This window comes from Nicotiana tabacum, chromosome 22 (assembly GCF_000715075.1).
Source record: "Nicotiana tabacum cultivar K326 chromosome 22, ASM71507v2, whole genome shotgun sequence".
NCBI classification, from domain to species: domain Eukaryota; kingdom Viridiplantae; phylum Streptophyta; class Magnoliopsida; order Solanales; family Solanaceae; genus Nicotiana; species Nicotiana tabacum.
In genome coordinates, this window is record NC_134101.1 from 3,881,365 (window position 1) to 3,898,693 (window position 17,329).

Genomic DNA, 17,329 nt, shown 5'->3' on the forward strand with positions numbered 1-17,329 from the left:
ATCAAAAGTATTTTTTGTCAAAAATATTTTTTTCCAAAGTTAAGATATTTTGCCAAACTTTTAAAAAAGAAAAAAAATACTTTAAGTAAAAGTAGAAGTAATTTTTTAGAAGTACAAAAAGTAGGTTCTCCCAAGAGTAATTTTTTTTAAAGCATTTTTGATTAAAAAAAAAATACATATAGAAATATTTTTTCTTAAAATTCTGGCCAAATACTAATTATTGTTCAAAAATATTTTTCAAATTGAATAGTCAAACAAAAATTGCTTACCATCAGGAGTAATTTTTTTAAAAGTACTTTTAAGAAAAATATTTTTCAGAATTAAATTAATCTTAGAAGTGCGGCCAAACATGCTATAAAATTACTAAAAGGGAAATGCTCCTTATGCCCTACCAATTTGTTTTTTCTTTTGCTAAAATTAGAACCAAAAATTATTAATCAAAGAGGGAGGGATTATATTCATCCCATCGTAACTTAATGGTAAATGTAAGTTACATGAATTATGATTAGTGGAAACCTTCAACTTTGTTTAGAATTTTATATTGTTACTAGTATAGTTTATTATATTAATTTTAACTGTAATAAACTCCGAAGTGATAATAATTGTGTAATTATTTCACACGCAGTAATTACGTCGATGAACTATACTTTATTTAATTACATTTTTTAATACCCGACCATAGATTAACTACCATATAAACAAATGACACATGTTGCTTTAAATCCCAAGTTCAAGGAATTCCGATGAACATGAGACAGAGTGTGCTGCTGTTGGGAACTTGGGTTTTCTTTTTTGTTGCCCACAGTTTGCTAGTAATTCGACAAAACCATGGGATTAATTCATTCTTTTCCATTCAAAATATATAGAGAACCGTAATATTTAAATTTAGTGGACTGACTAAAGCGAGATTAATTTTACTGATGGTCATCCAACTTATCATTTATTTCATAAAAATCACTTAACTATTTTTCATCACTTAAAAATCACTCAACTTTACCGTTGTAACTTAAAAGTCATTCTAATTCAAAACCTACAAAATATCCAATAAAAAATATGACATGCATTACATTTAATTAAAAAATCTAACAATTATATCACATAAGTTTAAATAGACCATATCTAAATTAGACTCATTTCTTCTTCAGCACGATTTGACCTATAACCCAAATGAGTTTTAATATTTTGACGATTAGAAGGAAAAGAAGAAAATAATTATTTTGTGCTAAAAATATCTTACTTAATTTGTTACGTAATAACCTTAATACTACCACCTATAATTTCATTAAAATTATGAACAAAACTAACACATAACCAATTTTTTCATTAGTCATATCATTTTATAATTTTTCATGAAGTTAAAATACTACCATATCAATCTCACATAATAATTAAATGCACCAATAGCAGACAAGAACAACAAGCTAATAAGAACCTATTTTCACAAATTACTATTCCATTAAAGTCAAAATATTGCTTATTAAGCAATACTAACAGATAAAAATACTGCTCAGTGAGAAACACCCACAATAAAATTGCATAGTAAAAATTGTCAGTACACACCAAAATCGTAGACAACATATAGCGATAATTTGGACAAAAGAAAGAGACAACATATTGTGTCATTGACCGTAAATGTACTACCAAAACTTAAAGATAAATTCAAAAGACCTAATTTTTCTAAAATTGCTTAGACTTCTTTTTCTACAAATTAATCATAAAATCAAAGTGCTAGTCCAGTTAATTGTTCAAATATTAATAATCCATTTTGGTTATAGGTCAAATCGGAATGGGTCTAACTTAGATATGGTCTATTTAAGCTTATGTGTCATTCTTGTTAAATTTTTTAATTAAATGTAATGTCATGTCATATTTTTTATTGGATATTTTGTAGGTTTTGAATTAGAATGACTTTTAAGTTACAAAGATAAAGTTAAATGACTTTTAAGTGATAAAAAATAGTTAAGTGACTTTTGTGAAATAAATAATAAGTTGGATTACCATTAGTGAAATTAACCCACTAAAACGTAAATGAAACAGCTAGCCGCCGTTGTCTGCGATTTAACAAAGTATTTCATCCACAAGATTCCTTCTAATCACACTAATCTATTGCGAGCTCATACAACAATCGTATAATAGAAAAAAGACCAAAGAACCATCGAAGATTAATACGGCGAAATTAATATGGATCCCCATCTTGGCACGCCCCAACCTCGGGAAGCGCGGCCGGCGCTCAACTGAGTGAACCCGGCTAAGCAAGCCTGTTAGATACTTTCTACCCATTTCACCCATGATCAAGACAAGACGTGATTTCATTAATTAACAGTAGGAAGCTCATTCATACAATCCTAAATCGTTTCATTAGACATTGTGCCTTTAAGTCTCAAAATACATATTTCTTATAGTTCGAGCGGAACAAATGATCAAACACAACATAACTTGTTTAGCATTCCCAACACCCATATACAACCCACATAGTGTCTACGGAGCCTCTAAAGATACAAAAGAGAGTAAAGATGGTGCCGACAACAAGGCCCCGGCTATACCTTAAAAAGTGACCGCAATATAAACAAAAAGTATAATACATGACCCCGAAATGAAATGGGGCTCACTGAGTCCGCTGAGAAGAGAATGCAGTACTATCTGTGATCAACACTGTCTGCTATGTAACCACATGCATCCATTTAAAGATGCAGCGTCCCCGGCAAAAGGGACGTTAATACCGTCGAATAGACTAGTATGTAAAGCTAAACGCCAACTCAATAGAATGAATAATAATACAAGAGGAACAGTCAAGAATTCAATAAGGGTTCAAATAATATTAAAACAACAAGTTAAGGATCATATACGTTTTCAAGTCAATTTCCATATTATTAGGTTGGGTGATTTTTAACACCAATATCTCACAATTCACAATATCTCCGTATTCTTACACGAAGTCCGATCTCGGCCCGATTGGCTAGGCCATCTCATTTGAGACATTACCATAATTTCATTATAATGTTCATTACAGTACCACCATGTGTGCAGCATGGCGTCCGATACAACCACATTAGGAAAAGCCAATTCAATAATGATCAAGGACTTACTCCAATTACATGAAAATCGTGGGATTCGATTCTAAGAAAAAAAGGAGGAGGGGAGGGGGGGTTAGCCAACATACCTCAATTGAGCTTCTCAAACTCTAAAATGATCCGAAATTCTTAGCAACTTCAATCTATTTTATAAATATAACAAGTTGGACCAAAATTAGGAAGATGAACATGGTTTTAGCTCATTTGAGCATATTATCAAACACTAGGTGTGCATTAATGTTTTAAGGCCTTTTTTGTGAAATACTCCACCAACCCACACCCCATTCTTTTCTATCTTTAACTTACAACCTTCCTACATACCATAGGAACACATGCATGCAAGGTAAGAACTCACATCCTCATGAATTACCTTACTAATGGTCCATTCTAGTTATATTTTGAAATTAAGAGTTTTGATAATAGAATCTTACCTCTAAGGAAGAAGACCTAGGTGCCTCTCTTAATAATCCTCAAGGTTTTAAGTGAGAATTGAAGAACAACTTAATGAAGATCACTTCTCCCTCTAGGACCCTCTCTCTCACTCTAAAAGTATCAGAAAATATGATCAAAATGGTCCATGGTAGGGGTGTTCAAAATCGAACCGAAACCGAAAACCGAACCGAAATCGAAACTTAATGGCTTATTGGTATCGGGTTAACGGTTTAACGGACGGGGAACGGATTGAATTTTTTTTATTAATGGCTTATCGGTTTGGGGGCGGATTATTCAATTTTCTTAATGGATAATCCGTTAACCCGTTAAGAATATATATAATTTTTATTTTATATATATATATATATATATATATATATATATATATATATATATATATATATATATTAAATAATCAAAAACCACTTCTTCCACTTCCGGTACTCTATCTCTATTCTCTATTACTAATTTACTATTAGACATTTAGAAGCCCTAACACCTAAATTTCAACCAGTAGCCACCAACACTCTATCTCATTGACTTCCAGTACTCTATCTAACGCCAAAAATATATATAGTAGTTTAACCACACAAATTAGTTTTAATTAAAATTTGAATCCAAAGTGACTAATTTTGCAATTGTTTCAAGCTCATCCCTTTAGAAGCCCAATTTCCATGACCCGCCTGGCCCAACCGGATCTCCCCTCTCTTTAAAACACTCATTTTCCCAAACCTTAATAAAAAGACAGACGGATCCCCCTTTGAAAACCCTAGCCGCATGGTCTCCTTCCTGACTCACCCATTCCCTTTCACGCAAAAGGAAACCGAGAATTCGCCATCATGCACACACATCTCACCTATAAAAAAAGTTAAAACAAAATCCCTGAATTCTCATTTTTCTACATCCGGATCTGAAGAAGAAAAACGAAAAAAAAAGATTAAAAAGGTTTTCTGATTTCTGTTGTGTTACTTGGAGAATTTATGGGTTTCTCATTTGTTTTTGGATTGAAGTTGAGGTCGACATTGCTGTTCTTCTGTTGTTTGCTATCAAAATGGTAGCTGAACTTCCTTCATCTCCATTTTTGCCTTTTATCAGTTGTTTCAAACTTTATTTGTCAAGTATTTTAGGTACACATTCCTGAATTTGTACTATTTCTCCATAAAAATGGCTGAAATCATGAACGAATTTGTTTCTGATGTTCCATCTCCATTTATGTGAATGTTTTTCTTAATAAATTGCTCATTAGACTTATATATGATTTTGTTAACGAACCAAAAGGATGACTGCCCATTTCAATTAAGTTTAGACCGTTGGAGTCTTGTTAAATATTAGTTAATTGAGATTAGTTTTTTTTATTTTTCGGAGTTGTTAATGGGCTTTAGGTGTATGCATACTAGTTAACAGTAGTATTTATCACAGTCTCTACTTTGTTGTCTAATGCTGAAATTTGGTGTATGCATATTTTTTATAGGGATCTACTCACTTATGGATTAAGCTGTTGTTTGAACTTTGAAGCTGCAGAAATTCAAGCACTGTTAGGCGTTAGTTGCATGACAAACATTTTTGTGTAGTTTGCTCACTTATGGATTAATCATTTTGAAGTATGTATTCTGAACTCACTTTGAATATAGACTGAAATTTTATCATTTCAGAATTAATCAGGGAGCATTGACTTTTCCTTTGCAGTTGTGGGCGGAGGAAAGACATATGTATTCTGGACTCGTCTGTAATGTAGTTTGCTTTGGGATGTAATGGACTATCTATTGTATTCTATAGACTGGAATGTAGTCTGCTGAGCATAGGAATTTTAGTTTGAGTCACAATGGTCAGCAAACAACTAATGCACGCAATATAGATTGAATTAGGCCGATAAATCGCCCAATAACCGCCTGATAAGGGCTAAACCGATACAAATCCGCCTGATATCTTATCGGGTGGATAGCGGATTAATACATTTAAAAGTCGATAACCGATAAGCCAAATCGTTAAGAGTAAATAACCGCTCAATCCGCCCGATAAGCAGCCCTAGTCCATGGGATATGTTATAACGAAATAGGATCGGGTTTAAAAATCCCAAAATTGAAGCTCCGTAACGGGTTTTGCGGTCGCATATGCGACCGCATAGTGGTTATGCAGCCCGTGAAATAACCGCGAAAATGGGTGCCAGAACTAGAAAAAAAAACGGACTTGGTCTGCGGTCACTATGCGGCCCGCAGACCTGTTTTGCGGTCACATAATGCATCGCAAAACGATTTTGCGGTCGCATAGTGCACCGCAGAACCTCATTCCGAAAAAATTCCAAGGCGGGATATGCAACAAGAATATAATGCGGCCCGCAAAACAGTTATGCGATCGCATAATGGCCGCGAAATGGGGCAGAAAAAATGCCCCAGAAATCTGCCACACTCTGTCCAATATTTTCCTTCAACTCCCAGCGCACTGTTCAATCCAAAAAGTTCGAACCGTGCTACTATTATTAACCTCTACGCCTACTTTAGCATCACATAATCCGAGTTTTTAGGAAAATTTTTAGGAAGAATTACACCTCTTGGCCCAAGAGCCCAACCTAAAATGGCCTAGGTTTGAAGTCCTTATCCGACTTGGCCTAGGTTGTATAAAATTTATTTTAAAAAAATCAACCTTTAGCCCATTATTAAAGACACACTTCTAGATTTTTTTCTTCTTTTCTTCTTTCTTATTTCCGAGAATACTCAATCTCTTTCCACTCGCCTCTCTCTTCTTTCTCCCTAAAAATTACAGAATTATTTTGTACACACACATGTTTATTGCTTTTGAGCACAAGGGATCCTCACATTCTATGTCAATAAGGTTTCAAAATTTGAGTTAATTGATAAAAAGAGATTAAGGAACCACAATAAATTTGGCCTATCAGTCCAAAAACTATTAGATTTTGCCTAAAAGAGCATCTCCGCTGACTCGTCTCGTATTTTCTTTTTTTTTTTTCTCAGTTTTTGTATCATCATTTGCTACTGGTGAAGCCCATATTTGAATGTCAAAACCTCGCCGGGAAAATTCAACACCAGAAACCACCCAAAGTTACAATGTAGTGATGGACAAAAGGTATTTTCTAGTGTAAATATTGTATGGGCCATGTTTATACACACTTGTATAATATTGTATAAATATGTATAAACGTGTATATCTGCGTACGATGTTGTATAAATTATCTATGTTTTTAATGTATAAGTGTGTATATACATTATACATGTATAATAAGCATCCATGGAAGTTTAGCACTTTCTCCTCTTTTTCTTCTTTGTCTTATTTTTCTGGTATACATTATTAGAGATTGTATATATAAGTTTATACAAAGTTATACATAATTATACATGTAATGCACGTGTGCAGTTAAATCTAAAATTGAAATTTTCACATGTTCAATTTTTATTTTTTCTCGAACAATTTATGTATAAATCGACTTTTCTTGTTGATTTATCTCCCAAATCATGTGCAACAGTTTTTTCAATTTTTATTTTTATTTCTGCTATTTGAAACTTGAAAAAGAAGAAGATTTAAGGTTCTCGAGTTGCATTATATATAAATTTGCTTTTTTGTAAATGGAATAGGAATATAGACAAACTTGAGGAAGAAGAATAAAAAATCACCCAATTTTCGTGCTTGAAGATCTGTTGAATAAAAAAAATAAAAAATAAAAAATACTCATTTTTTGAACTTTGACATATTGTTAATGGGCTACAGATTTGCAAAGTTGTAACTGGGTTATTCTGCTGCAATGTATGTGGGTGGACTGTATTTTTGTGTAATTCTCCCAAAATTTTATGAGGTCTTACACATCTTTAACGAAAGATCTCAGTAATTCACACGAATTCAAATTAATTGGTACTCAAATAAGAACACCTAACATTAGGTGGAAAAGCTTTTGAGAATTAATGACATACCTAACTTTGTTCATATAACGTTAAACGTTCTACTCATAAAATAAATATGAAAGGAGCAAGAATTAGGAAACGAATGAGAAACCAGGACAAGTCTGTTGTCCCTAGGTTTAAATGTTTTGATCGTACCCTGGCAAATTTCATCCACATACTGAACTTTTTTGGGTGCCATTATGCCAATGAATTCGCAGTCCCTACAGCTAATTTTCAGCATAATATAGCTGTAGCTTTGACTACATTCTCACCTCATTTTCTCTTCAATAATGCATCTAATATTTTTTTAATTTTTCGCTCCATGTTCGATATTTATTTTGAAACTCGATTAATCTTAATTCGCGTCAGAAAATTTCACTTTGCGGGTAAAATACTACCTATCAAAAACGATTTCATACTCAAATCATAATTCTGAGACTTTTGATTAATGATCGAGGAGTAATTATTACTCCACCACAACCTAACCTAAGTAATGCGCCCAATATTAATTATATGTAAGACAAGGTCATAATCTGTGTCTCTTTCTTTTAATATTATCAACTCATAATTTCTGATAAGCATTCAATATATTATCGTAACATAAAGTGTAGCTTAAAGACTTGATTGTGTAACGTCGTCTTGCTACTTTATCCCACTTTTTCCAGAATTGTTTCATTTCTAGTTAAACATACGATCCCCAAGATAGTGTATTTGTTTTTGTTTTAGGATTTCAAATGGAAATGTAAAATGATACACTCCGATCTCATATATTATTTAGTCATCTTGAGGAATCAGTTTATTTCCAAATATTTGAGGTTATAGAAATACAAAAAGATATGACTTGGAAATATAATACACAGTACATCGTTCTTTTTTGTTTAACGTTGTATTTACATGAACCGACACGCCTCAAACTTTTGAAACTTAGGTCAGAAAATTAAATTATAAACCCTAAAAGAAACAAGCTAAGACATTCTCATATCCAGCAAAGCTATATTTTGGGTTCCCTTTTGTGGGGATGTTTTTATATACCATAAGAACAACTAATCAAAACAAAGAAGCATTTTATTAAAGTATTTGTCACGTTACGTGTTTCTGTAGAAACTGATATATATGCTTAATTAGCATTACCTGTATGGTAGCTGGTATATAATTGAACCTCCAACCCGCTACCCAATTTTTTAAATTTTCTCATCCAGTGTGATACTCAATTTAGAGCCGAAAATATATTTAATTACCCTTATTAATAATTAATAGCCAAAAAGACAAATGTTTTTGTAAATTATGACCAATACTGGTATATAAGTAGTTTCAACTTTCAAATCTAAAGGTTAATCGTACTCTAAATTTGAAATAAGTAGAAGGTTTCTTGGGCTGCCCTACCACATCTTTGGATGGTCTCTCGTCTATACCGCAACTCTTTTTTGCAATATTGCTAAAAGATTGCTTAACATAGAAACCAGACAAAAGAGGGCCCACTTCTTTGATTAACTAGGAGATAAAACTTGTAAACTATTGGCACAGTATGAACAATCTCATTTGCAATATAATTGCTCTCAAAGCAACATCAAGCATCTTCTAAGAAAAAAACTAACTATATTTCAATCTTAAGTTAGCCTGAATCGGTTATATAAATTCCGAATGACCATAACTCACTAACTAATCTCATTTCAATCCAATAGATATTTACAAAATCTTTGAATAAAAACTAGTGCTAAATAATTTGGAGGGATTGGAAGGATAATGTGTAAGACAAACGAAAGAAGAGTAGCAACTAGCAGAAGGATAAAACTTTGCAGAGAACAATGCATGTGAAATACCACCGAGGATTATGGTGAGATGTGTAGAATTCTATCCTTAATCAGAAATCTCGATTTTGAGTACGAAAAATAAAATAAAAAATCCTCATAACAAGCTATACTTCCTTTAATTGATCTTACTAAACGGAGGCAGAGTGGGAGATGCGAGTTCGTCCGAACGCAGTAGCTTTTGTTCAAACCATATATTTGTCATAAGAAATCCATCAAATATGTATAACTTATTAATTTAAAAATCGATAACTTAAAAGGACTACAATCCCGACCTCATAAGGTTCAAATCTTGGCTCCACCTCGGACCTATACGAGAACAACATATGTGGAATGAGTTAAATCCAAAAAAGAAAAGGAATGAGTTGAATCCGAAAAGGCAGGCACGTATGAAGTATTAAATGGCGATAGGGAGATGTGGGCCTAGCCGCACGTGTAATTGAGTTCTGGACTTTGGTACCATTTGGAATACTTACCTTTCTTGTCTGTAGGCATGGGTTGGCTTTGGGTCAGTCTATGGCCCATTATCATGTTGTGTTTATCCTTATCCAGTTATTCCACCCCATGTTCATGTCCACCATTGATACATCAAACTCCCAAGACACAAAGCATTCTATTTTATATGGGTAAAAATGAAAATTATATAATTAAAAAGGTAAAAATTCGATCCTAAGGAGATGTGTGTGCAATTCTTTTTTTTTTTTTGGATAAACGTGGTGTCCCGGCCAAGTTATGCACACCTCGACTAATTCAAAGAAATAACTGTCACCTCCCACTAACGAAAGAAATTCAAAAATAGCCAGATTTACATATGGTAATTGAAAAATAACCACAGTTTCAAAAGTCATCAAAATTTAGCCACTTTTCATGTAAAGATAAATCTGAACGAAAATACTATTCAAAATCCGAAAAATATTCCAATATATTATACTGGAACTCCAGCATAATATACTGGAGTTCCAGTATAATATACCGGTCCAGCATAATATGCTGGAAGTTCATATAAAGGTGCTCCAAACTCTAGTATATTATGCTAGAACTTTTTGCGTGTTGGAGTTCCAGCATAATATGCTGAAAGTTCATACACAGGTGCACCAATCTCCAGTATATTATACTGGACCGGTTCGTGTTGCAGCAAAATAATGGCTATGTTTCAGTGACTTTGCAAACGCTAACTATTTTTCAATTACCAGTCCGAAAACTGACTAGCCCATGCTATTTTTACCCCACTAACATATACTCCCTCCGATCCACAATAAGTAATTTTTTGGCCCTTTTTTTGTGCTCCAAAATAAGTGATTTTTCCAATTTTCAAAAATGAATTAATATGAACTCCCCACCATGCTCTTGACAAGGTAGGTTGCTCTGATGGTAAGCGCCCTCCACTTCCAACCTTGAGGTTGTGAGTTCGAGTCACCCCAAGAGCATGGTGGGGAGTTCTTAGAGGGAAGGATGCCGAGGGTCTATTGGAAACAACCTCTCTACCCTAAGGTAGGAGTAAGGTCTACGTACACACTACCCTCCCCAGACCCCACTAGTGGGATTATACATTATTTTTTTTCTTACATTGCCCTTGGAGTAAATAATGTTGGAGTATGCGTTAGGGGTGTTTATGTGAAGAAATAGTAAAGATTAATATAATTATTTCATTGTTAATTAATGTTAAAAGGTGAATTTCTTAATTTGTGTGAAAACATCCAAAAATCACTTATTGTGGACCGGAGAAAGTACCAAATAACTTGTATAATTCTTTTTTTAATTAACATAAATTTTGGTTTGAGGGACCCACTCTTATTAATGAGTCAACTATTGAGCGAAACACGTCCACTATGTTGTTAAAGGTCCATTCTTCAGAAATGGTTTGAATATTTCAATCATAAAATCTTATAGTATATATGAAGAAGGATATGACAACTTAAGATGCAACATTTTATGATGACTTGTTTATATCAAGATAAAAATGGAATTACTCTAGCAACGTTTTAGTTTTAGTTGCCATAAAAAAAAGGAAAGAAATCCTATGCTGAATAAGTGAATTATGTCCAAAACGTGAATTTACATTATTAGCTATTTGACCGAAGTAATTTTCTTGTCAATATCATTAGTTAAACCACCGTCCAACAATTTATCTTTTATCTAAAGTATAGATATATAGAAAAATCTGTTAATGATTTGAAGCAACTGAATGCACATCATTATTGCTGAGAGACCCTTCAAAGATTAAAAATTATTGGACATTAAATTATAAGCTAATTTTTCGACTAATTTTACTCGAACTCCAAAAAGAAAAAGAAGAAAAGAAAATCACTTTACGTTTAAATACAAAATAGTCTAAAGTAGTACCACCTTTGCCATATCAAAACGATACCAAACAATGGATTTATTGAGGGGGGAAACTTTGGTTTTTTGTTTTCGCAATATGCAACGTCTTTTTATCACAAGTTTCATAGAGTTACTTGTTTTTATTGAGAAAGGGAATACAATGAGCAGTTTCTCTTGTTTCTCTTGTTACAACAAGCTGGGATAAACTAACAATGGCAGCAGAAAACAGGCACTGCAGACTAACTTACAAGCACAGTGCAGCGGCGGCGCTTCGAAATCCTATTTCTCTTGTCGTCAATTGGCTGCAAAATAAGTAAACCATGTCACTCTCTTTGATACATATTGAAAAGAGAAATAATCTTCTATCCATTATTTCACTAGAATAGAAATGGGAACAGTACTAAACAGATGTCTTTAGTTCCATTCGGATAAATAAGATATGAAATGAGGAACATAGCTTGCAGTAAGTCAATTCTTAGTATTACCTGTGGACTAAATAAATGTGGAACCCTGATCCTTTTCGAGCCATCAGGAAGACGTTTGCAATGAAAATGATCTTCTGCAGTTAAAAAATCCTTGGAAACCTACATGTAACAAAAAGGAGAATCGGAGTTAGATAAACGCATACTAGAAATAAAACCAAAGTGGGCACTTGAGCGATCCTTATCATACAAATTTGTTAACTTCCCTGGAAATTTTTAGATCACTACTTTCATGCAAACGTTTCAGTTTCGCCGGATTTTTTCATTCAAATTTTCAATAGACATGAAAAGATAACAAGGGAAACATAGTAATTTAGGTATATCTCGAAGAGAACACCAAAGAGGTTCTCTTGCAATACTATACAGCAAGAGTCAGACAAAATCATAAGACATGAACTGACTTGCCAAAGAGAAAAGTGTAAAATTGCTCTGCCAATGGCATGACCGGCCTTATAAGCATGTCAACTCAAAGAAAATAACATCAAGAATGTGACCACGTTCAAATGGCATACTGGTAAAGAAGGCTGCTGCAATATAATCAAGAGCTATTTGATGAAGCTGATGCAAGATGCTGAGTTGGCATGATAATGAAGCAGCTAATTATTTTTTATTTTATTTTATTTTTTGAATTACAGATGATACTTTAGATATTCTTCAGTTGTGGACTTACCTAGTCTTGTGATTTTCAGTTGTGGTCTTGTGAATACCTAGTCTTTAGGCATGTTTTTTTTTTAATCAGTTGTAGTCTTGTGGATACCTAGTCTTTAGGGATGTATTCTGTTGGTTGAGTAATTCCTGTTTATCAGGAAGTTTCTCTTTCAGATTTTACTGTAATTCTGTTGGGAACTTATTGTATTTCAACAGCTTTCATTAAATACCAATTTGAGACTTAATAGACTATCTTTCCCTGACCTCTTTGTCTTTTGTTAACACACATCCAGGGGGATAAAGCAGATTAAGATGAAGTTCAGAGTGTGGGAAATATCCGCTAGTTTACCTGATTCTGAAGGGTTTCAACCAGCATGTCCTGGGAACCTAATGCATGAACACTTTCCAGATTGGGGCACTGGAGTAACAATCTTTCTGTAAGGCAAGGTAAAAATGTTAAAAGTCAATTCTAGCGAAAATGCTATATTTTCCGTAAGCTCAAAGGCTCGAGAGGAACATCAAAAAACAGACCTGGATTCAGATTTATACAAGAGTTCAGGTTCAAATCTTTAAGTTCTGGACAATTCAGATATAATGCCTGCATGAAAATTTCAGTCAGCTCAAGCAGCAAGGCAACAAGGAAAGCTTAGATGCTATTGACTGAAGAATCTCACATCTAATCCAGAGCAACCCCATAAGCTGAATTTCTTCAAGCGGGTATGTTTAATAATTAGTTTTTGATATATAAGGTGCATTTTACTGTTTGGAGTTCTTTGTAACTGGAGATCATTATTTTCCTGAGTTGTACTGTCTAGATCCGGATCACAAATGGTCATACCGCAGTCCATTAGCTCTAGATTAGGCAACTGAGCTGCAGCAAATTGAATGCCACCTAAAAGAATCCAACACAAATTCCAAACAAATTAGTGAACATGCAACAGGTTGCTGAGTTGGATAATCAAGGAAGCAGATCTGAATATTACTTGAAGTGATATTTGGACAAACAGCAATGAGAAGTTTAGACAATGTCTCTGGGAATACATTGCATATCATTCCAATGCCACTATCACTAATGCTAGACCTGCAACAACACAAAAAGCAATAGAAAATACAATCCTCAAGTTTCATTCAATTAAATTAGCTGCTTCCAAAAAAATAAAAAGAAACAAATGCAATATAAGACCAATAATCATGTCTAATGAAGGTATACTTTAAGACGATATCCAAATTTCACATTAGACTATCTTACCTAGATCCTATTGCTTATGTTTCCTTTTCCTGACTTGTTCATTTTTTATATTGCATTTCTTTACTGCTGATGTTGTGCTTACCTGAGTCGAAGGTCAATCGGAAACAACCTTTCTACCTGCACAAAGTAGAGGTAAGATCTACATACATACTACCCTCCCCGGACACAACTTGTGAGAATATACTGGATATGTTGTTGTTGCCTAGATCCACAAAAGCAAATTAATATCCTAGTCAACCATCAACTATGGTTCAATTGCAACCACTATGTTGGTCAGTGATACAGCTTTCAGTATATCAACTTAAGCTCAGGTTTGTTTTATTTAAGGGCTGACTATTTTTTGTGAATCTTCAGACATATCAGGAAGCAAATAACCAAAAGGGAAACTCAACCAGTGTATCGATTACCCAACATTCAATTATAGTTATCACCCACAGAGTGGAGGAACCACGAAAATAGCTCTGGGAAGTAAAACTTACCCACTTAAATCAAGCAACTCTAGGCTTGAGTAGCTTGAAGCAATAGCTGCAACAGATACATCAGTTACTTCTGACCCCAGTACAAGAGAAAGCATTTGTAACCCCCTGATGTGCAAGGTAGTAAAACAATTATTAACAAGCTTTATCAAGGGAAAATCAAGGTGCCTTTCAGGAAAGAATTTAATAAGAGATCCAAGTGGATGAACATTGCAAACCTTAAATTTGCTGCTGTTAAAGCAAGCACGGCAGCATTTGTAAGCCGGATGGAAGCAATGTGAATGCTCTGGAGTCTAGGACAGCTCCTTCCAAGACCATCCACCATGAGAGTTAGATCAGTGGTATCATTTTCTTGCCGAGAAAAATCCAGGGAAATTTCCTTCAAGTTGGGGCAGTTAAAGACCTATAGAGGTGAACACACATCACGCATATGTTTGCAGCCAGAATTAGTACCATAACATCATACGCTATTTACCATCTTAGAGTGACAATAGAGATCTGAAAGCCAAAGAGTGGAGAGACTGGTTGAACAAAGAGTAAAACCCCCAAGATTAGAGCAGCCTTCCATCTTGAGATTAGTAAGACATCTTTTGTCAGCAACAAAACGACCCAACTCATCCCTGCATTAGATGGCATGGCTTTCATAAAATATATAGAGATTGCATCCCCTTAGCAACTATATATTGCATGAACCTATATTACCGAATATTAGAATAGGCCACTCCCACTATGCAGCTAGATGACTTTAACTAGATGATTAGTTATCACAAAATAACAAACATTCCAATTGGGGTACCAAATAAGTGACCATGCAGAAAAGGCATTTATAAATAATTCATGGCATCAATTCCCAAGATTGCTGCAACTATGATTTACAGACAGGTTTTTTAACCTAGCATATCCCTTCCCTCCCAAACCCGAGTTCATTGAACTCAATATATTGCAATTGAATGGGATTAACTACGCAAGAAACATGTCCATTGGCAAAAACAAAGGGTATTACTAACAAGACTTATAGCAAAGGAAAACAAGATCAACTGAAAAACCACCAATGTGTTATCTGCAGAAGAACAAGAAGAAAAAACATATGTAGCATACATACAACATGTAAGTATCAAGATATGCAAATTAGAGAACAAAAGCATAGTAGCATACCCCGTGATCCGATTGACTGAGGTACCAGATGTGAAGATCTCTATTGAATACAATTTCGGGCAGGAAAATGCAATGCAGGCCAGCATGGTAGCATCAATATCACTGTTAAATAAAGGCCATCAGCAATAATCAATCAAACGTACATTCAATCACTACTTACCACACAACATCATTTAACTAAAATCTAACCTAGTACCACACAAACCTTGCATTCTGAACTTATTACAAATTTTAAAAAAATTTAAGTTATACACACTGACAATAATTCTGAATTCAAGATTATAAGTAATGATACAGCAATCTCATTTGACACATTGCAAATTGTCAAATGTTAAACAAATTACAGTTTTTTTCTAATTTTGTTAGTATTATTTTCATTGTTCAATGAAACTTCATTTGTTAAATAGAAAAAAGTTTAGTCCTTTTATATTATTATTCCTAGATCCGACTGACAAACCCTAGATCCGACCCGCCGTTCCATTTTTTGAAAGAACCAACCTTTCCATTGTAACAGAAAGCTTAACAAGCCCAGGACACTTCTTCAACACCGATCCGACAAGTCCAATCTGGGCCTTCACCGGAACCCGAAGTCTAAGTTCCTCCGCAGACTTCCACACCTTTCTAGAAGTATCCCTCCACCCTTTACAAACCCTAGCCGCTGCCAGCAACGCCGGAGGCGGCAATCTCTTAAAAACCTCCCATAAACAATACCCCGGCAACTTTCCAGACCCGGACCCGATTAGTTCCGATTCATTATCCTGATCGGAAAAAAATTCTTCTTCCTCGTCATCAGATTTACATGTGTCAGTAACATCAATGTCATCGAATGAAAGTGCTCGCCGGAGTTGCGGGAGTATAAGACGTTGCTGCGGCGGCGGAGGAGGTGGCGGAGGCTGAGGACGGACGACTGAGAGTGGAGAAGGCAAACGGAATGATTCAGGATCAGGACTGGGATTAGGACTGTGACTAGGAGTGAGATTAGGGTTTGGATTACTAATAGGATTAAGGTCCTTAGGAAAACTGCAAACGTGGCCTTTTTTAGGAACACCACAACGACCACAGCTGTAACTACCCCGTTTTTTGCCTCGCTTAGGGAGGATAACGTCGGCGATAGGAGTGGCGGTGTGAGGGTGGTGTTGGCGACCCTGCATTTGTACTTCGCCGGCGCTTAGAACAAGTGACGGATCCAAAAATAACTTGTACTTATTAAAGAGTTAGATATATATTTCAGTTTTTAAATCGGAAATAATGGTGTCTAAATTTGGAATCCGCCACTTTTCGCCGGCGACAATGAAACCGTGAAATGTGTAGGTGAAAATGAGGTTAGAAATGAGTTGACAACTTGAAAAAAAGGGCGGGGGTGTTTAGTGCATGGAGGGAGAAAGGCGCGGGCTTTTTGTGCATTTTGGCGCCTGAAATCTCTCCAATTTTCTTTTTAGTAATTACTGTAATTTTTATTTACTACTAACACTAACATAATATATAAATGTGAAAGAATTTGATTATCAAACGCAAAACTTAAATGCAAAGAATGGTCTTGTTCAAAAATTTTATAAAATTGTGCCGAAACTCCTAAAAAATCTTATGTGAGATGTGATAATTATATCATTTTACACCCTCCTATATAAATTTTTTTTAAAAAGGAATTTTAATGCAGAATTACAAAATGTAAAAAAACTATTGTACAACCTATCCAAAAAAAACTACATAAGTCTATATAAATCGAATCAGTATCTTAAATTATGTATTTGACCAAACATTAGCATATTAATTAGAAAAATAGAATATAATTTTTT

The 17,329-nt window shown here is 34.4% G+C and overlaps 1 protein-coding gene across 1 annotated transcript; it reads right to left on the minus strand.

Moving 5' to 3' along the window:
- Positions 1-11,528: 11,528 nt before the first annotated feature.
- Positions 11,529-16,833, minus strand: LOC107830750 (F-box/LRR-repeat protein 17). Its single transcript, XM_016658387.2, has 11 exons — positions 16,032-16,833; positions 15,534-15,635; positions 14,854-14,998; positions 14,597-14,781; positions 14,382-14,486; positions 13,637-13,734; positions 13,328-13,545; positions 13,185-13,251; positions 13,003-13,088; positions 12,009-12,107; positions 11,529-11,825 (listed from the first exon to the last, which is right to left on the minus strand). Exons 1-11 carry the CDS (start codon positions 16,682-16,684, stop codon positions 11,763-11,765), a joined length of 1,821 nt encoding a protein of 606 aa, XP_016513873.1. The 5' UTR covers positions 16,685-16,833; the 3' UTR covers positions 11,529-11,762.
- Positions 16,834-17,329: the final 496 nt, after the last annotated feature.

What these genes read in the sequence shown, in the direction of transcription:
- LOC107830750 (XM_016658387.2), bottom strand. Translation starts at nt 16,684, where the DNA reads ATGCAGGGTCGCCAACACCACCCTCACACCGCCACTCCTATCGCCGAC. An exon ending in TCAGTCAATCGGATCACGGG is followed by an intron (nt 14,999 to 15,533) that starts GTATGCTACTAT and finishes CATCTAATGCAG; the next exon opens with GGATGAGTTGGGTCGTTTTG. An exon ending in TCTATTGTCACTCTAAGATG is followed by an intron (nt 14,782 to 14,853) that starts GTAAATAGCGTA and finishes TCACCTCTATAG; the next exon opens with GTCTTTAACTGCCCCAACTT.